At 39.8% G+C, this 21,265-nt stretch overlaps 3 protein-coding genes across 6 annotated transcripts in view; 2 read left to right on the top strand and 1 right to left on the bottom strand.

Moving 5' to 3' along the window:
* The first annotated feature begins 253 nt into the window (after positions 1–253).
* Positions 254–3,424, top strand: LOC141805985 (single-strand selective monofunctional uracil DNA glycosylase-like). The gene is made up of 2 exons (XM_074691247.1): positions 254–720; positions 1,190–3,424. Exons 1-2 carry the CDS (start codon positions 424–426, stop codon positions 1,718–1,720), a joined length of 828 nt encoding a protein of 275 aa, XP_074547348.1. The 5' UTR covers positions 254–423; the 3' UTR covers positions 1,721–3,424.
* LOC141805639 (calcium-binding and coiled-coil domain-containing protein 1-like) lies at positions 1,284–11,566 on the top strand. 2 transcript variants are annotated; one of them, XM_074690823.1, is made up of 15 exons: positions 1,284–1,424; positions 4,086–4,167; positions 4,656–4,804; positions 4,917–5,019; positions 5,853–6,055; positions 6,170–6,382; positions 6,506–6,652; positions 6,734–6,805; positions 7,469–7,723; positions 7,814–7,939; positions 8,252–8,347; positions 9,380–9,461; positions 9,553–9,713; positions 10,142–10,224; positions 10,543–11,566. In XM_074690823.1, the coding sequence occupies exons 1-15, from the start codon at positions 1,416–1,418 to the stop codon at positions 10,568–10,570; spliced, it is 1,809 nt and encodes a 602-aa protein (XP_074546924.1). In that variant the 5' UTR covers positions 1,284–1,415; the 3' UTR covers positions 10,571–11,566. The 2 variants fall into 2 exon arrangements, with proteins under 2 accessions (XP_074546924.1, XP_074547005.1); XM_074690904.1 differs by having other exon boundaries at positions 4,661–4,804.
* The window catches only part of LOC141805780 (retinoic acid receptor gamma-A-like), a 46,385-nt gene continuing 36,474 nt past the window's right edge, over positions 11,355–21,265 (bottom strand). For all 3 annotated transcript variants that reach the window (XM_074691001.1, XM_074691080.1, XM_074691163.1), the window contains 7 exons: positions 17,553–17,701; positions 16,667–16,808; positions 16,391–16,554; positions 16,082–16,258; positions 15,715–15,919; positions 15,435–15,593; positions 11,355–14,184 (listed from right to left, as the gene is read on the bottom strand). In XM_074691001.1, the coding sequence (XP_074547102.1) occupies positions 13,865–14,184; positions 15,435–15,593; positions 15,715–15,919; positions 16,082–16,258; positions 16,391–16,554; positions 16,667–16,808; positions 17,553–17,701 (1,316 nt within the window). In that variant the 3' untranslated portion in view covers positions 11,355–13,864. The remainder of the gene's footprint in view (positions 14,185–15,434; positions 15,594–15,714; positions 15,920–16,081; positions 16,259–16,390; positions 16,555–16,666; positions 16,809–17,552; positions 17,702–21,265) is intronic.

Consider the following 21,265-nt stretch of genomic DNA (forward strand, 5'->3'; position numbering starts at 1 on the left):
ACAAGACTTTCAATTCTCTGAGTGAGGCATATTGATAGGAAAATAGTGTACTGTGCTGAAAAACAATAATTTTATATTTATTTATTTATTTATTTATTTATTTATTTATCTCTGAGTGGAAAAGCGAGAAGGTAATAACTTGTTTGTGTTTTATTATTTTATTTTTACAAAGTTTTGTTTGAATTATGGCTCTTGGATGCCATAACACTAGTGATCCTGCAGGGGGCAGCAGCAACTTCAAATATGACTTGATGATGGCAGACTTGCACAACAGAGCAGAGGAAGAAATCACAAAGCCCGTCTCTGTGGCTGGTCGTGTGATATGGTCTTTCTTTGTTTATCTTCACACAAGCAGCTGATGTGTGAGTTCAATGCATGGTTATCAGTCTAAGAGGCTTTTATTAATCACACTGACACTACAAGATGTCAGGTGACAGTTCAGCTGTCGGTGATTCGGGTGAGCTCGTCCTGCAGCGGAGCTTTGACGCGGTGGACCCGGAGCTCAGTCTGACCCCGTCCTCCAGGTTTCTGCAGGCTGAACTGGAGCTGAACGCCCTCCTCAGCCGGATGTCCTTCAGTGAGCCCGTCCGCTTCATCTACAACCCGCTGGAGTATGCCTGGGACACACACCGCTGCTACGTGGAGAAGTACTGCCAGGCCGGACAACAGATCTTGTTTCTCGGGATGAATCCTGGACCTTTCGGCATGGCACAGACAGGGGTGAGCTCAGCATGCACTGCGTGGATGCTTCATTATGTTCAATTTGATGTTAACCAGAGAGAACTGGATGTTAATGTACTAAACTACTCAACCTATAGACTACAGTCCTATGATCTTAAATCATTGGCTCTTAAAGCGGAAGTAAACTCAGCAAAACAAGCAGTGACAGTAGAAACATCATAGTACAGCGGGCTTTATGGCGGGTCCCATGTTGGACATTGTAAATGTGATATATAAGTTTAGTTCCAGAAATTTATGTTACTTTAGATTCAACCTCTATGATTGTGTTCTTAAAGATGATCTACACTAAAGCTCATGATGAAATAATGAATTTAATCTAGTTGTACAATTTCCAAATACTCATTTATATGCATTCAATGTTTTGCAGTGTGTACTTATTACTCTTGTTCTTTAACTCTGACATGTCTAAGGTTTTTACACACAAGCTTACATTTCTTTCCATCCATAGGTTCCTTTTGGTGAAATCAGGTCAGTTGTCGATTGGCTAAACATCACTGGGGAGGTGGGTCATCCTCCTGAGGAGCATCCAAAGCGGCGGATCACAGGACTTGCCTGCACTCAGAGTGAAGTGAGCGGCGCTCGTTTTTGGGGCCTCTTCAGGAAACTTTGTCGAGAACCAGCTCTGTTCTTCCAGCACTGCTTTGTGCACAATCTCTGCCCGCTCATTTTCATGAATGCCACTGGTAAGAATTTAACTCCCCCTGAGCTGCCTGCAGGCGAGCGAGAGAAGCTCCTCGCTCTGTGTGATGTTGCATTGTGCAAGGTAGTGAAGGCGCTGGGTGTTTCTATGGTAATTGGGGTTGGAAGGGTGGCAGAGCAGAGGGCACGGCGAGCCTTGACTGCTGCATGTGTCGATGTGCGAGTAGAGGGCATCATGCATCCTTCACCCAGAAATCCAAAGGCCAATAAGGGCTGGGAGGAGGTAGCCAGAGCCAAACTGACAGAACTTGGAGTCATGTCTCTGTTAAACAACACGTGAACCTCTCAAAAAGTTTAATTATTAGCAGCAGCAGCGGGAATTAAAAGGTATCAGTGAGAGGCACTGGGTGTTGTGTAAAAAAGTATGGTTACTCATGCTGCTTAAAAAGTAAAGCCACACTTAAAACTTTGTAGAACAGTTTGAAGTCCAGCAGGTTGCAGCGTAGGAGAATTCATACTGTAATCTACCATTTCTCTCATTTATACTGAACTTTATTGTCAAACGACCGTATTACAGTTTAATACGTTTAAATGTTCTACACACTAGTTAAAAGGAGCTGTTGACAAACTTTCTTTGAATATTTCAAATGTAAGCTCAGGATATTTGTAAAAAGTATGTTGAAGCTTAAAACTCTTTTTTGAACAACTTCAGTTTGTTCCGGCCACTGTTTTGAGTGAAAGGTCAAATACAAGAGTGAGTGCTGAAGCCTGCACTGATATGTCTGAGCAATTATGATTCATAATTACACACAGACACACACACACACCACACATACACACACCTACCTCTAAACATGAAAGTGAAAGTATGTAATGTAACAGAAATTCATTTTACATAATGCACATTCTTATTTACCCTCAAAGGTATTTTATTGACTAAACTTTACGTACTACTTATTTCAAAAGAAGACACTTGTTGAGCTACTAAAGCTTTTTGATGGTGACATTGTAGGGGTGGGAACGGGTATTACAAAAAATATTTTGTAAAAACAAGCTGTTTGTCATGTTTCAATAATATTATTGTTTTTGTATTGAAAAAGGTCTTCCAATGACTTTGTTTTGTATATATGATTTATCTTCTTACGCATGTATTTTATCCACCTCCAGGCTCAGTTCTCTTTTTATTGAAACTTTCTTCCAATAAATACATTGGGTAATGGATTGAGAAATTATTTTTGTCCCCTGATGCTTTAAGGATGAAGGTTTTCTTGCAGCCAAACCCTAACCCAACTTATAGTTCATATTTTATCATGACCCTTATGAACATCTATTATTGGACCAAAACATTCAGGCATGATAGGTTAGACACAACTCCCAAGTCACGTGAGAACAAAAATATTTACTTTAAAAATATACTTAACTGACATTGAAAAGTGTGCAGGGACAATCTGTAAAATTAAAATGAGTTAAAACACTGCTCTGTATGAAAAATGTCTTCTTATTTTCAATTTGATGCCAGGAACATGTTTCAAAAAGGGAGGACAAAGGCATATTTTTGTTGTACGACCTCTTTCTTTGACAACACTTTCTTCCCATCTTTTCTTCTGAGAGACACAACTTCTCATGACCACCCTTCTTTTAAACCCAGTCATGTCGCTGGTTGCAATTAACTGATTTTCCCATCCCATTTAAAACATGTTGCTGGTCCAAAGGATCAGTCCAATCCACTTTATTTATCTAGCACCTTTTAAAAAACATTCAAGTTTACCAAAGTGCTGCAAAGTTAAAATAACATAGAAGAATATCAATAAAAGAAAAAGAATCAATTAAAATAACGCATAGAAACATATAAGAGTCATAAAAAACAAAGGGGTTAAGACCATAAAAGACATGAAAGGACACTGACCACACAAATCTCATGCTGAATTAAAAGCCAAAGAATGAAAAGTGAGTTTTAAGATGCAATTTAAAAGTCGTTAGGGTGGGGGATGTTTTTATTTCAAAGGATTTGAAAACCATCAAAATCTGTTTGGTCTATGCTCTACACATTGCCCAGCCTTTTTGGAGGAGTCCTACTTATTTACTTCTGATACATCTCCAATCATATGTATGTGTTAACATCTATTAAGTTTTATCAGAGCAACTTATACCATATCAGTCTTGACACTTTTTCTCTCTTTTTTAACATACCAATCTGCCACACACTCAGACATCAAGTACTTTTTTTGTTCCTTTAAACTTTACTGCCATCAAATGTTCAAAATAAGCACTGCAGTTATTACACAACCACAACAGTTTGTGAAAAGAAGTAACACTTACAGATGAATTGATAAGAAGATTGACTAGCAAACCCCTTGTTAGCATGATCCTTTTCACGAGTACTTGTCGTGGTGTTTGAATAAAATAAAATGAACACAGTTCTTTTTAGGGGTGATGTTTACTGCCCCCACCCCCCACACTGCTTCTCCTGAGCATAGCAACGAGCAACCACCACTAGCAGCAGATCCTGTTTCCTAAAACAGTGGCCTCCTATAGTGGGAGTTGAAGTCAGCAGCACCCCTTTGCCTTTTGATCCGCTGTATGCCTCCGAACTGCATCTCCCATGATTCCTCTGGCATCATTAACTTTACTAAGAAAGGCCCACATGGTTCAGGAAAGACTGTGAAACTCTTGCACCTGACAGGATTGCTCATCACTTTCCACAGACCGATGCACAACCCAGACGTGCAAGTGGTAACAGAAGAAAAGCATCTCTCAGCTGGATTACTTACATCGCAGCAGAATCAGGTCAGAAAAATACTAACGTACTTCATGTCAGAAAAACCTGACATCCTTACTTTTCTTAATATTTTCTGTTTTGATATTTGTATTCTTCTATGATATAACAGAAATCATTTATTATCTTTCACTAGCTAAGTTATCTGATATGATATATTTTTGGTATCTTTTGTAATGTAGGCTGATAGTAGCTTGATAAATTTTAGCATTAAGACCATTTAACAGAGGATGAATTCACACAAAAGTATGTTGCAGATTTTTTAAACAGTCTTCTTTGAATCTGTATTTGGTAGAAGATCATTGAAGTAACTTTATTGCTCATTAGGTTTGTAAGTTTGTTGTTTATGAACATACTGAGGGTCCATAGGTGTCTGGTGTTATTATGACCAGGCTGCATTCCTGGACTGACTTTGCTATCACCTTACATCAGCTGTCCTCCTCCAGACTGAAACTGGAGCACATTTCACTGGATCCACGTATGTTTTCATCCTAAACAGCACAGCTTCCTATTACCATGGATAAACAGCCCACAGTGGTGTTTCGAAATGTGGGGCAGCTTTACTTCCCCCAGACCAGAGTGGAGTGTCACTACAGTCTGACCTCAGAGCACCAGTGGAGCAGCAGTGACTGGATAGGGATATTTGAGGTAGATTGTTACTAAACACCAAAAGTTTAATCAAATAATTTAAGTGAATGTCAAACATCAAATGACATAACTGTTGGTGATGTAATTCAACCATATTTTTGTTACCATGTAGGTGGGCTGGTCTTCAGTCAAGCAGTACTACACATACACATGGGCTCTCGTTCCTGAAGGCTACACTGATGGGACTAATGTCAACTGTTGTGCACTTTTCCATGGTAAGAATTAGGTGAAACATTTTAAACAACAAGAAACTAGAACTCCAGAGTAGGAGAAAGAGAGTGATATGGGTGGAGGAAAAGGAACAGACAGAAAGAAACACAATAAAAGAGACAAATAGTAAATGGAGAATTATTACCAAAGCAGCAGGCTAAAAGTAAGAAGCCAGTGACGTACATGCACAGCAAGACAAAAAAAAAAAGACTTTTACAGCATTAAAAATCTATTTACAGCCCGATTCAAAAATCGACTTAGATCTGAACTGTTAATTTTTCTTTGGGCACCCACTGTTCTGGTGGTGATTTTTTTTTTAATAATAACGTAGTGGTTTAGAAGACATTAAGAACCTAAGCTTACCCAATCAGAGAAGCAGCTCACCTGGCTGACACATCTGGCACCCTGTAGCTGTTAGTGAGGAGTCTCAAAGTCCGCCCTTGTCAAATTTTGCTGTAAATTGTATAAAGACAATAAATGTGTTCTATTCTATTCTATTCTATTCTATTCTATTCTATTCTATTCTACCTCTTCTTGAGTCAGCAATTGCAATATGGCCCCTGCTGACGAAAGGCTTTTCATTACTCTACATCAGGAACAGATGGTGATGTCACAGAGACTATGTCCATGCAGTCTATGGTTATTCCACCAATAACACCAATGCAGTTATAAAGTAGACTAGAAGTTATTGATAACACACATATGATAAACGGTGGTGTGCATAGACTTTTCGCCACAGTCTTTGATTAATTAACTAAAAGCCCAACAAGTCACAAAACTGAATATATGCTCCTAAACGTATGTTGCTCATGCAAAGTTTTGTGTCCACTTAAAACAGCTTTCTACCTGCCCCGCCCTAGTTCGGTAGAGTATCAGTTTGTCTACGTGGATAAAAACGGAGAGATGTGTGCCAGCAGCCGCCCTTTTACTTTCTGTGCTCCGAAGCCACTGGAGGAGCTAGAGACTCTGAAAGAGGATAGAGATGAGGAGGATGGAGAGGAGGAGCTGCTTCTGGTTATACCGAGGGCTCAGCTACTCCAGGTCAGGATCAGTAATCAAGTTCAGTACAGTAATTCTGTACCATGAAGAGCAGTACCACTTACATGATACTTCATCCATTTCCGTTTCAATGTTTGTTTATTCTGCTGTGAACAGAGTCAGTTGGATGAATGCTTGAAAAAACAGGCAGATCTGCTCCAGGTTCTTGATGATACCAAAAAGAAGAGGGAAGAAGAGAAAGAAAACAACAAAATTTCAAGGATGGAGTGGGAACTTGAAAGAGAAGCAATGAGGGGAGAGATTACAGAGCTCAGAGACAACTTGATTCACAGCAGCGACGCACTGAAGAAAGTAGAAGGAAAACACAAGGTACTGAAATCTTTCCTCACTAGATCTCACCTGCCTTCACTTTCCAACATGTTCTGTGTTACACATGAACAGATGTGGAAAGAACTGATAATCATTGTTTGTTTTTTCTTTGAACATAATAAGGATGTGAAATACAGTCAGGAAAATCTCACCTATGAACTGAGTAAACTTTTGGCTGAAAAAGCTGAAAGTCAACAGCGGGTCAGAGACCTGGAGGACGATATGAAGATTCTGATTGAGCGGGAAAAAGACGGAAACCTGGAAATGGAAAGGAAAGTGTGGTGGCTGCTGGCTCAAACCTTTTTGTTAAGTTATTTCTTTGGACCTAAATAAATCACATTTTTCTTCAACAGACTGAAGGAGAGAGTGAAGAAAATGTCCAGTCAAATGAAACATGATGAGGAAAAGAGAAAATCACTTCAGGTATGACAGCATCTGTATTAGGCAGCTGTTTTTCTCCAATAGCACATCTAATGCTAACGGGGAGGGTCACAGGTCACAGTGCAGAGTTTCTGTACGACTGTGTAAGGCAGTAAGCTGTGCACAAACATGGATTTGAATAGATTTTATTATGATTTCTTTGAGAGTAATATCTGAAGGATTTTTTTTGTGCCATATTTCAAAGGTAAATATATGAAGACTGGTTAGCTACCAAGGACAATGCTAAAACTAGCATTCTGGCCCTTACCAGTCATTGTTGCAGTTAGCCAGGAAGAGACTGAATGCTAACATTGTTTGACAGTGTGAGACCAAATCACAGAACACGTTAAATTTCATACCTATTGCTGTTTTAATCCATTGGCATGGTTTTCTCTTTTAACTAACTTCAAAAACAACAGTTAGCAAGAGTCAAAACTCAAATAGTAGCTGTTGTGTGGTGACAGCTTAGGGGTCTCTGAAGTTTTTCAGTTTTTAACCAGTATGACAGCAGTATGACACAACGTGATTTGAGCATCTCATTCAGAGCATGGTGACGGATGAAAATGGTCATTTTTTTCCCTTTTCTTTTCTTTTCTTTATGAAAGCCATGACTGAAACAATGCAGGACCCTAACTGAACAGGATTTTCTTATGTTTCTCTTTGTAGGAGGAGAATGAGGCAGCTCTAGTTGAGGTTCGGGGGCTGCAGGATCGTGTGGATGCAGCAGAGCATGTGGCTGAGGGCCTTCGCAGAGAGCTGAGAGAGCTGGGCACCCGTCAGGGCCACACCAACACAGAGCTGCATCAAGCCCGGCTGCAGGTGGCCCAGCTCACCCTCCAGCTGTCTGAGGACAATCTGCTACTCAGGGAGGAGCGTGCTGCATGTGCCCTTGAGAGAGAAGCTAACAGACATGCAGCAGAGGTGAGGATGCAGCAGAGAATGATTCTGCATGTGCATAACCTAAATGGCAGTCTGATATATATATGATATATATATTTGTTTCCCATGTAGACTGATATGAAGAAATTACAAGAACTAAGCTGTGAGGTGCAGAGAAAGGAGGAGTGGCTGCAGGAGGAGAGGGCGGAGAGGGAGAAAATAGAGGCAGAGCTTGGAAGAGAACGAGATTGCAATCGAGTGAGTGAACTAAAGAACATTGCAACACTACTGTCCACTACACAAACACATTAAGGTATCAAAAATAACCACTCGCGTGCCACAGATCTGCATCATCAGTTGCTCAGATTACACTTTGGAAACTGGAGAACGATGGCAGAGTTCAGCTTGGCTCCTTAATAAATCACACACCATCGCAAATAGAAAGGCTTCCATGAACAGTGAGTAAACATTTCTTCTCACCCTGATGAGAAGGACCACAGGAGAGAGGACAAGCCAGGTCACATGAGTTGGAGTTCAGATGGTGTGGATATACTGTGCTGCCCCCTGCAGGTTCTGCTGAGTGATGCCAAGCAGGAGCTGCAGGAGCTGAAGACCAGTCTGAGGAGAGCCCAGAGAGAGAAAGAGGACGAGCAGCTGGAAAAACAGGCAAGAAATTCACTCCAGCTTATTTGAATCCCAGTTTAGCTCTTCAATGACTCAAGAGTTTCCAGTCTGAAGATGCAAACAAACAACTTCTTCTATGTAAAAAGTGTTGCCTGTAGAAAAAGTACAGCAGCCTCAAGGACTCAGGGAGAGTGAGAGAAACAAATACTTAGCACCCAAAACATGTGGGAAAGTTTAATGAATGGAAAGGAGAATCTTCCTCATTTCAGCTCACTTTTGAGAGATAACAGTCAGCTAAGTTATAAACTTTAGCAATAATTTATGTTAACTTATTTCCTACAACTTACTTTTTTTTTAAACTCAACAACATGTGAAAATATGAATTTAATCTTACGTCAGGACTTTAAAAGTAAGATGGTTGAGTGCATGGTTAAGATAAGACTTGGGAGTTGAGACACCTAAGTTAGTAGACATAGGTACCTCAGAATATGACTAGCTGGTTGTGAAGAAGACTAAAATACTAATCTCTCTTTTGGGGTTTGCAAAAGTAAAAGTAGTATCAACAAACACAAAAAGCTATGTCTTTAAAGATTATATAGCCTGAGCAGCTGAGAGTAGGAGTCACACAGTATGACAAACAGCAGCAGCCTCATCTTTGACATTTTCTTCAGTAAATGTTCCTGATAAACAACACTTTTGACCCTTAAAGGGAAGTGGGATAATTTTTCTGTTTAAAAAACTTCATTCACAGGAAAAAAAACAACAAGGACATCTTCATCCAAAGAGACATCTCAAACTGCACAAACCTAGAAATGCCTTCATGTAAACCCCATAGACTGGGTAAACCCCAATATTTTGACTCTAATCATTTTGCACAGGATCTTTTTTAGGGTTCCTTTCAGTAACTAATAAATCAAACTCTTCAAGAAACAACTTTAGATCTTGAAAATCAGTGGCCAGTACCATAAATTTGTTCTCAAAAACAGATGCTGCATTTCCAGTTTTCCAAATAATTTCCTAATAACTCGTCTCCCTTTCTTTCTCAACTCTTTGTTGTAACTTGGATTCACACAGGACCTGTTAAACTACATTCGTGAGTTGGAGCAGAGGTCGGAGATTGTGCCAAACAATAAGTCAAACGGAGAAACATTTTCCTGTGAGTAATAGTGTCTCTTTGTACACAGCGTTACCAATTCATTAGAGTGCAATGAGTTAGCAAGTAAAAGAGTTGGTACTGATTTAAACAGCCCCTGACTTCTCCTCTGAAGACCACCAGGAAGTTTCTTCAGCTCCTGCCCGATCACTGTGTTTACCTGTTTTCCTGTCAGCTGACCTGGAACAACCTGACAGATCTGAGATCCTGACACAAAACCAGAGCAAAGAGAGCACAGCAGCCTCTGACACACAGGTATTCAGTCCTTTTCAAAACTGAATACGATGCAGCACATCCTGCAGGGAGCAAATATTTGACTGGTTACTCTATTCAGTCTTTAAATTACCTTCTCAACCTGCAGACTTTTAGTTTTTTGGCTCTGCGATCTAACACCAAGGCTGGTGGACGGCAGACATGACAGTTTATCCACTGAGGATGGGTCAAGTTTAGAGGACAGCTGAAACTAAATAAGCAGAACAGAGTTTTAAAATCTCAGAAAAGAACTGAAGCATTCAGAAGACATGTCGTAATTTTCAGGTTGAGACCTCTCAGCTTTGTGTACACATCCAGCTCATCTTGTTGTGAACTGTGTCTAATTTTCATTTTCATTTGTTGTTTTGAAACAAAAAGACATTTGTGGTCATTTTGACCCCCTGTGTGTCTTTGTTTCTGTCTTTACTCAGGACACAACAAAGCAGCAGTGTGACGCTCGAGAAAACGAACGGAAGGAACTAGTCCTACCAGAACTCATCAACCCCGTCCTAAGGTGACTTCTATTTGTTTCCACGGGTCACACAGGACAAAACTGTCTTTTTTTCCCTCCCCATGACTGGAAGCACCACTCCCAAAATATAACGACATGACTTCATTCACACTCCTCGCTGGCAGACAGGTTTATTGCAGCTGTGGTTCCACTTACTCTGCACTTTCACTTATTGTGGAAAGAGTCACACACATCACTACAGAGTGAAAATAAAAGTGTTAAAGTGGCACAAGATTAAAAATAGAATCAATTTAGCAAGCAATAAATTGACAGGAGCAAAGATGTGTGGTTTGTTCATTTCTATTTTCTTTCTCTTTGCAGTGTGCTGGCTGACGCCCCCATGTGGTAACACAGTGAAGGCTGGACAATCACATGGGCCGTAAAAAACAGGCTGCCCTGTGGTGATTATAAGATCATTGTTTTATATTTGTTCATGTAGAAAGCTGCCCTAAAGGCATCATGTTATGGTGAAAACCATGATATGTGTTTTTAAAGAAAAAACAGGCACAAGCTTTTAGTTAAGTGTCCAGAATCCTGACAGCAAGATGGGGTCGGCTGATCATTTAGTTGTTGCTTTAGGATTTGACTTTCATTGGCACAATTTTTTCCTGAACTGTTGTTATTGTGTTTACAGATGCTGTTTTTCCATGTTGTGTGTTTTTTTGTTTTTGTTTTGCTTTAGTTAATAAAAATGAGTTTAGGTTGTCATTTTAACGAGAAAAGTGTCAGGTCACCCTGCAAGTAGCTTCATCTTACTACACATCTTGTTTTTGGTGGCTTTTAGCCCCATAAAATCTGCATGTGAGTGTGAATCCTGATACCAAGCCCAAAGCGCGGGTGTGAGTGTGTAACAGAAAAGTGTGAAATGTTCTGCTGCCTGCAGCTTGTTGAGCACATTCAGGCTGGAATAACATGAGAGTTCGTTTATGATACTTTTGTGTGTTGTCTGGAGAAACAAGTCTCTTTAATAAAATATCGTGATGAATGTGCCTTGACTTAACCGGTCTGGATTTCTAAGTCATGCTTCAACTCAGGACTTGGTTCATAAAATGGATTGCAAATAAACTGACAACTGGACACTGAGGATCTGAGGACAAAGCGCCTTTATCAAAATACAAGAAAGACAACAACATACAAAACAAAACAGCAAACAATAAGCAACAAATAAGAATGTAACAGAACACATCAGCCCAGTCTTTAACTGTGAGCATCAGAGCTAAGTCGATACATGTGAAATAAATCTCATGAGGTTTCCGAATCCCTGAACATGAATTGAGTTGAAAACTACAAACACTGAAGATATAAAACGTCATAAAGCATCAACAAAATGTAACAGAGATAAAAAAAAAAATTCCAGCTTCAAAAGTCAAGAGATCATGAAATCTCCCATAATAAAAAGTTTATATATTTCACAACTTGTTTTTATTTCTTTATATTTTGTTTTGTCCTAATGTGACTTGATGTCTGTCTTTGGTCTTTTTTGTATTCATATGCTTCCACAAGGAGCTGAGGCCTGAGATCTCTTCCATGGCTTTTCTATTGCACCAGCTCAAATTCAAGAAAAATAACAGATATTACGAAAAAAAAGAAAACTTTTATGTAGTTTTGATAAGATAGTTATACATTTCTTTTAACACTTTGAAAGTATACAGAGTTAGCTGATGATGTGCAACGGATTGGTGTGTGTTTGTTGTAGATTTGTGGAGGAGAAACTAAAGAAACACACTGAAGATGACAGCTGTGGTCTCTCAACTCATGGTTATTGAGTTTCAGTCCCGTAAGATCATAACTAACAGTCAACATCTCTGTAGTTTCAATGTTGACTCGGCAAATCACCCTGTGTGTACTCGGCTGGTTGACATTTAGGACTAAGACCATGTTGATTTATGGCCATTTCTTAACCGTATGATCAGATTATACTCGCAGCACATTTGTTTTGTTGTCTTCTTACTTCAGTGACCACACATCCTTTTTCTTAGCTTCATTTCCAAAACTCATTTCAGCACCAAAGATATGCCTCAGCTCTGTTGCTGCAGGGTGATCTATCATTAGTGGATTTTATGCTGATTGGGAATATTTTCCCTTACAACTGTATATGAGTTCAGTGAGACTCACATTAATAAACAAACAACAAAAAATAGTATTTATTTTACAAATACCATGTCATGTTTGCACTGCTCTGGAGATAAAATGAAAAAATACATCAGGTGAACTCCTCATCCCCATGCTTTCAGAGACAAACCATTGTTTTGTTTTCAGCTTTTTGGACGGTTACAAACTCATTCTCGGTCAGCTAACATTGGTAACAAAATCAACCTCCATCATCAGCTGAGCCAAGACGACTTAACTTGAAGCTGTGAGGAAACCTGTTTTATGTGCGTTTTGAAGAAAGCGAGCTGGTCCTCTGCATGAAGGCTCATTTTGGATTTTGGTAGTCTACGAAATTTACAACATAACTCCATCTAATGCTAAATATTCTGATGTAAAACACTCTTACACGTTAAGACACTCGCGCACACACACAATCACACCTGAGGTTTCCTGTGAAGTAAACTGCTTTCATGTTTAGATTATGCTTGACTTTTGGAACAAAAACATTATGGCTTTCCAGTACCTGGCTGCACACATGCAACGTAACCAAAAAAATTTAACATAGAAAAAAAGAAAAAATCCATAATCCTTGATGTAAGGAGTATTTTCTGATTGAGGATTAGGGATGTAGTGTTCAATTATACACAACAGAATCCTATACTGACAGTTAACCTGAGACTGTGTAATGGTATCAAATCTACCCTGCAGATTCTTAAGTTGTATTATTTTTCATAATGTATTTGATGCCTGTTTGTTTTCTTGAGAGGTGGAAATATTTTGCTTCATTTGCTTTGCATACTTTGTTAGAGTGATTTTGGAGTCACAAGCACCACAACTGATATAAAAATTAGTCCTCTTACTGTATACCATGTGCAATGTAAATTTTGAGTCCTGCTCATGACTTGGTCTTCTATTGCTGTTGACTAGTTTTTACTATTGCTTTTCATTTGTCCCAATAAAGCAAAACATTAATGACACACTGTAAAAAACACGTACGTCCAGTAAAATGTCAGGACTGAATGAGGATATACAATAAACAATACAGACTCCCACAAACAGGCACAAAGAGAGAACGGAAATGTGTACATGCTTAAAAAACATACAATAAAAAAAATAAGTAGCATATCTCTGAATAGTAATAAAAGGAATTCTGCAAAGACATTTGCGGCAAATGGGCGCCACGTGGAGCTCTGTTGCTGCAATGTATTCTTACCATCAATTTTATACAAAGCATAGCCCTTATAGATAGCAGAGGAGTGCATTTTCTTTTATCCACCACATAATGTTCCTCTTTTGGTGGACAAAACACTTTTGGAACATTGTTTATTCAGTCAAGAATTGGCAGTGACGTTTTACACTGCCCTCCTCAACCCACTGACTTTTAGTGCTTTTTCTTCTCAAGATTTTTTTTGCCTCCTATTCTGAACTCAACACATTTTACTTTGAGCCGTGACATACAGACTTTGTAAATGTGCTGTATGCAACGCTGATGCTGTAGAGTCTGCTGGATTCTGAGACAAGATACTGCCGAGCAACAGCATCGTGAAGTCTCTCACTGTGGTTTTCTAGTCACGCTTTTCTTCTGCGCTCCTACGACTGCCTCCCCCAACACCTCCCCGTCACTGTCTCCCCCTCTCTCTTTCTCCTCATCCCAGTAGTCATCCTCTTCCTCCTCCTCTTCCTCTTCTACTGGTGACTCGTACGCAGCCTTGTCCTCTTGTTTGATGGCTTGAATGGCAGGAGGAGCCGCTGCAGTACTGTCCCCTGAGTCGCTGCTGTCCTCAAAGGCTTCAGGGTTTTCCAGCATCTCCCTGATGAGCGGGGGCATGGGGCCGGGGATCTCTGTCTTCAATGTGATTGCTCTTTCTGCCCCTAAAAACGCATTAACACATATTTAATGATGGTTGTGTTAAGTTGGACAAGGGTCACACCAAATCAGATCCTACTTGAAAAAAGTGTGCTGTGGTTATCTCTGTGTGCAGACTGCTGCTGCTGTATTCTTCTTAATGAAGCAATTTTTTTATGCATCAGATATTTCACTTCTTGTTGAATAGTTACTTCTGCGGAGGAGGTTATGTTTTTGGAAGAGTTTGTCTGTTTGTCTATGAACAACATAACTCAAAAACTAACAAATGAATCTTGATGAAATTTTCAGGAAATGTTCAAAATGGGATAAAAAAGAAGTGGTCAAATTTTGGAGGTGATCTAGATCACCGTCTGGATCCAGGATTTTTTCAAAGGATTCTTTATCACTGTAAAATAGGGCCATTTTCACCATATGTGTATATAACACCACGATAAATGGTTGGAATGCTTTGCAAAATAATACAAGACAAGGTCACAATAATTTCTGACAGATGTTAAAGTACGATCCAGATCCTGGCAATAATAAATATAAAATATCTGGATGCTGGCATTGGGAATATGAAATATGTACTGGGTCATCATAATTTTCAACACTGTCAGGTAACAAATTATCTTACAAACCTGCAATCAACACCAAATTGTAGCAGACAGTCTGCTGAAAGGATGTATAACATTAAAGTATAGGACTAAAGAGTTGCATGACAATCACAATATGCTGGGTGGAGGTCTGCGGTCTCTGAGTGTTTTTCTATTTTTTTTTTTGTTTTGGATGAAACTCATCTACTCTTACAGTTTTAATGCTGTTGTTCAAATTAAACTAAAAAAGGAATCATACAGACATTAAAGCTTCTGTGAGGATTCTCCTTTTGCTTATTTTGGTGACCTGTGTGGACATTTTTTGCCTTTTCCACATGAAAGTAAGTGTTGATCAAAATATTCTGTTTTATAGTAACAGATATAGGATTCATTAAGTAATTCTGCTGGGAAATATCTGAAAGAACTGTTTATAAAGCTTGCAGTTTTTCCCTTTTTCTGACTCTGACCCTGCTGCTGCATTTTCAGACAACAATGATAATAGAATAAAACTGATCAATGTCGCCTCTGATGATTTTGTTTGTTTAACATCCTGAAAAAAAACAACAAACCTATGACTAAAACTCTTCACATGAGCTTTGGATTTTACTTGTAGAAAAGTGTGGTCTCATTTTCAAGGCACCAAAATGGTATTATGATTTAAAATCCAAACATGTGCTAACCTTTGGTGCTGATTCCTCTGAGGTCGGTGACTTTCATCAGCATGCGGGGAAACATGTGAGGCTTGTTGGGACGTCTGCGGCGGGTGTAGATCTTTAGAGCCTCGAGAAGTGGCTCCTGCAGCTTATCTACTTTCTGTGGCTCCTCCAGATCCATACGGTCTGAAACACAGGCAGATGCAGAGGTAACTACATGCTATCAAGCAACAAATTAATAGTGAATTAAGAAAAACAGTGTGAAAAAGAGGGCGGTATTCATGGAAACTTGTGGGCACAATCTCACCTCCACAGATGAGGCAGATGGCACTGAGTAGACCTGTCTCTGTGTCGTCCATCTCCAGCGGCAGCAGCTGGCCAGCAAAGGCAAACACCAGGTCTGTGAGTGGGCCAAAGCCAGCATTATGCATCTGGGTTCTGTTCAGAGTCAGACCATCTGAGAAGGTCATAGTGTCCTGTTCTGGTGTGTAGCGAGTGCATATCCTCAGCATCTAAAAACAATGTAGAAAACAGTGTTGGAAATCAGTTTAAATGCCCTCTATCGTATCAAGAACACATCTCTACAGGTCAGCCAGCAGGACTAATGGAACAAGCATTAAAGAGGTGAGACAGGTGGCCTGTTAAAGAGGGATATTAAAGCTTTTCTTTGGTACCAGGATGTCCAGACATGCAGATTTGAGGAGGGTGATCTGGTCAGCGATGGTGAGTGTGGTGAAGCCTGGTAACCGCTTTGCAAACTCCACAATCTTTATAATGCACTTAGTGGACAGCTCACTGAACTTATCCCACAGGCCCAAGTCCAGCTGTACTCTGTGGTCTGCACTTGAGTTCTGGTGGAGAGAAAGAAGGACAGTTTTGTCCATGTGGCTTTGCAGAGTCCACACTGTGCTCCTTCTTACAGCAAAGAAGTGAGCTAATGTTGGGTGGAGTGTTCAGAGGTGGAGATGTATTCAAACACTTACTGTGGTGTATTTTCCTAGTTGGCAGAGGGATGGAAAGGTCTCTTTGTGAGCTTTGCTGACTTTATTAACCAGCTCCTCAAGTTCACCACTCAGCTCATAGTTCTCTGGCAGCAGCACCTCCTCCTTAACGTCCTTCTTCTTTTTGTTTCTGTCGTTTCGCACAGCTACATCAAACAAACAAGATGGCACCCTTAACAAGGCTTGACTCTACACATGCTGTTTCTATGTGTTAATTATTACTTTTTATTTTACAATGGATACACTGGGTCTTCTTACCTTCTTTGGACATGCCAACCTCAAAGCATTTCTGCAGCCGACAGTACTGACAGCGGTTGCGGGTGACTTTGTTGATCTGACAGTTTTTTTCTCTGTGGCAGGTGTACACCATGTTTTTCTGGATACTGCGCCGAAAGAAACCCTGAAACGAATTAACAAGTCCTAAAGGTTAAACTCCTCAGGCTATCAGATGTAGACGCAGTGATCTGTACAGACATTAATTTCCAAATTTAATTAGTCTATTATTGTTAGTTTAATACGACAATGAGGGATAGGTACCTTTCACGTTGGAAACGATACGGTACCTATACCCAGTACCTGGCAATCGGCACCAGTACTCAACGGTACCAAGTTTCGGTACTTTTTTGTTTATGTGGTAAAGAAATATCAATTTGTTTAATAATAAAATATAAAAATGTTTCAATTTAACATATTTATTCTTCAATACATAACCTTGAAATGCTGTGTTCATATCCAGCATGGAAAAATGGCCTACTCTTCCACTCCCTCATGGTCACAATGATGCATTTAGGTACCTAAACATGGTACCTTTTGGGTTTACGTGAATCTGTACCTGGTTCTTTTGACAGAATTCTGTTGGTACCTATAAAAGTACCTAAAAGGTACCCATCCCTAATGACAACAGCAATTTGCATTAAGTTTTAGAGCAGTGTCATCTCATTTTGTGCTGCTTTGTTGCATTCTTGAGATGCAGTATTAGTAAGAAAACTCTAGAGGGCAGCTTCCCAAAAGCAAACAGAGAATTTACTGCTGACATCTGTCTGGCTCAACATCAGGTTCCCTCTCCCTTCTTCTCTTAGTGGACATCAGCTGTTCATTTTACACACTTCCTGTAAACCCTCCATGTGTCCCTGGCTTCATTTACCTTGCAGCCCTCACAGGAGCTCACTCCGTAGTGATAACCAGATGACTTGTCCTGGCACACAAAGCACGGTTTGTAGACCCGAGGAGGGGGAGGAGGCGAGGGAGAGCTGGGCACCATCTCCTCTGAGCTGGTGCTCTGTGTCTCCACCGCTGTAAGAGAGAAAGAGAGGGGGAAACAAACCCAGAAACATGAAGGGTGTCTTATTACATCAGAACATCTTGTTTACATAAGTTCTTAAAGTCTTTTAAAATCATGATGAAAGCTAATACAATCACTGATTAGGAGAGAGTGGTCAACAAACAACCCCCAACCCCATCCAGGCCACCCCTCGGAGCCAGAAGGCAAGCTCAAAGGCAGACATTTTTAAGAGAAAAGGGAGGAGGAGCGGGCTCTGCTGATTGACAGGGACTTAAAAGAGACACAATTAGCTGATGGCCAGATGGCCCCTCTGATAAAACGCTGATTGGCAGCTAAGATTTGATTGGCTTCTCCTTTTACTGGCAAGTTGTGGGGGAGCAGGCATACCTCTGCTGACTTTTTGACTGACATCTTGAATTTCTGCACATGTGTGTGTTAGTGCACACACACACACACACACACACACACACACACACACACACACACACACACACACACACACACACACACACACACACACACACACTAAGCTCACATTTTTATTTGAAAGGCCTGTCCAACCAGGGCCGCCTATATACCTCGAGCCCCATGTGAACAAACAGAGGTGGGATGTTTATGGGACTTGGCTGTCTCCCTCTGTGCCTTCTCACTGTCTCGCTAAAGAAAATGGCACACTGTGTAACACCATTTGCTGGCCACAGCAAACTGCTGCTAATAAAAATCGTCCAAAACAAACAACATGAAAGCGACACAGCGATAGGAACAATCTAAAAACTGTAGTTTTAAACATTAGAGTCTAGCTCAGGAGGAGTGAAATAGAAACATGCCTAATGCACGTTTGACGGTGATGACTAAAGAACAACCAGATTCGTACGAACATGCCTTTCAACTTTCACCTTCAGTCACCCCAACTTCACCTCCCTTGGCCCTCTCCCACCCCCATCCTCTTGTTTCCTGGCCCTAAATTCCTCAGCGCAGGCTGGACAGGGTTTAATAGTGGTCCAGGCTCATAAGCGGCCCTATAAAGGTTGTGTCTGAGATGGGAAGGAGGCCCCCCGGCCGGGCTGACGGCCTCTTTATTGGGATCCAGTCACCTTGGGCAGCTATTCACATCAACAGCTTCATCCTTGGATCCCTTCCTAGTAAAAATAAAGAATTCAGGGGTCAAAAACCCAAAGTCACAGCCCCTCCTGTCACCTTCAATGGAAAGCACAGGACTGAACCAAATGTGCCCCCCCTCCCAACATACACACACCCTGCCCCTCTGCAGCAACCCCAACCTGAACCCACAGCTCGCCATTAACAAGAGTGGTAAGGTTTCAAAAAACAGAGAGGCAGAGGCACAAAGGAATAATCTAATAAAACACAGAAGGAGAAGTGAAAAGAGAAAGAAAAGGAGAGACCGAGGTGAGTAAGAGGACACAAACTTCCCAGTGTCCAAGAGGTGAAATAAAGTCCTGACCATTTAACTTTGACCTTGACTAGAGAAGGCCATTGCTAACTACAAGAGCAGTAGTTCACTCTAAAAGTCAAAATGTTCTCAAAGATGACATGAGATACTCCGTTGAGGTGTTTCTGCTCTGTACTAACAGCTCCTATTTGGGCAACATATCCAGTCACCAAAAAGCCCATCTTGAGCTATTAAAGGAACAATGACACATTTTGATTCATATGTTTATCTGACATTGACCTTAACCAGCTCAGCATGGTTTGACACAGAGATATGTGTGTTTGTGTGATTCTTAAACAGAAGTGTGAATATTAATCACTGAGTAGACTGGAGCTCAAGTGAGAACACTCTGAAATCTTAAACCCTCCGACTGAGATTATGTTTCACTGCTAGCCACTAATATAGTGATGACAGTTGTCCAAAAACGAATAAAATCCTTCTATAGTTTGTTTTTTTTTCAGGGAAAGATATAAAACAATGGTAATGACATTTTTGTCTTTTACACCTAAAATAGTCCCAAAAAATATACAGATTAAAAACTGTGATTGTTTCTCATTCTTTCAACTATGGCAAAAAAATATATGTCATAGAGACTAAGGCCTACCATAAATCTTTCTCAACCCGATCGGGAAGCTACAAAGTAGAATTTCAAAATAACCTTTATTGGCACTGGTAATCTCATTTTGAAGTGTGGATTACAATCGGGCATATAAGGAAACTTTTCAAAGATCACTTTCAACTCCTCACAGCCCCTTCAAAATAAAAGATATTGTGCTTCTCTGGGGCATGTAAAACATTCAAATATGGTAAAAGATGATTGCAACATTCAATAAAGCCAGAACAAACAGAGGATAGCTGATCAGCTAAAAGCTCATGATGGAGTGTAGAAGTTTTTCCAGCTAATTTGTAAAATAATCTCTAGTTAATGCTTCTGTCTATGAATAATTGATTATCAATGATTTCAAAGTTTCAGTTTTCATTTTATTCAAATAAAAGTCTATATTTTTCAGCCACACAAAGAGAGACCCAGCAGACCTTCCAATAAAAGTCTTTCCTGGTGTTTGTATTCATTTGATCTAACATGTGACTTAATGCTTGAAGAATGCACTGAGCCACTCTGATGTTTTTCCTTCGGGAAGATTTGCTGCTCTTGTGTGTTTATGTTAACAGTCAGTTACATACATTTGAGTTTTCAGAATGAATTTGAGAAAACACATTGATAGAAATATATGTGAACACGTTTTTTACCAAAGAAAAAAGATGCATTGATTGCCCTGGGGAACAATTTGAAAAAAAAATATTGTAGAGTTAGATTTTTCTACTGATTTAAACTAAAACTGGCATGCAGATTCCAAAATTGCAGTGAGTTTTTTTTTTCCAGCACATTAAGTTTTACACTCCAGATGAGCAAAATTTCACTGATTAGCTGTAAGACTTGCCAGCTGATTATGATTGGACTCATCTACAGCTATGTGGCAACTTGTTTGTGCAGTCACAATTGATACAGTGCGATGAGAGGTGTGTGCAGCTCCCAATAGGTCAGTACTATCAATATCTGCAAACAGAAAGCTAGCATAGGAGGAATTAAGAAGATTTGTGCTGGCTTTCTCTTAACCTTGTAACCATGGGTATATTTTTGTAAGTTTTATTTAGTTTTATGCTTTTTTCTTTAAATTTTTAAAGCTTCTAACTATTCCATCTTTGTGTTTTGATTACACGGCTCCTGTAGCTCCTCCACTAGCCATATCCTTTGTAAAAACATTACGGTGTTAATTAAACATTGCAGTCATGCCTGTTTCTTTCACATTTTATTGTATGTAAATATTTAAAGATTTATATAAAACAAGCACATATCTGTTTGGTAAAGTATTCTTCATATTTTTTAAGAAAACGGGGATCCTTTTGTCCAAAAACTTGACATGATAGAGAAAAACTGAGATCAGTTTTGGATTCTGCACCCTAAAATTAGTTAAGATCAGCTGTCTGACCCAACTCAACAAAATTGTGCCTGTATGTTAAAATGATTGGTTGTGGCAGCTCTAGTTGTAAAAATTGCTTCAGCTTTTTCTTTTTTGTACTTCAAATAGATTTATCTTGCTTTTTTTGTTCTTGTGATTAAGGGTTA

This window comes from Halichoeres trimaculatus, unplaced genomic scaffold (assembly GCF_033239565.1).
Source record: "Halichoeres trimaculatus isolate MK-OKI-2021-1 unplaced genomic scaffold, fHalTri1.1 fHalTri1_scaffold_1, whole genome shotgun sequence".
NCBI classification, from domain to species: Eukaryota; Metazoa; Chordata; class Actinopteri; order Labriformes; family Labridae; genus Halichoeres; species Halichoeres trimaculatus.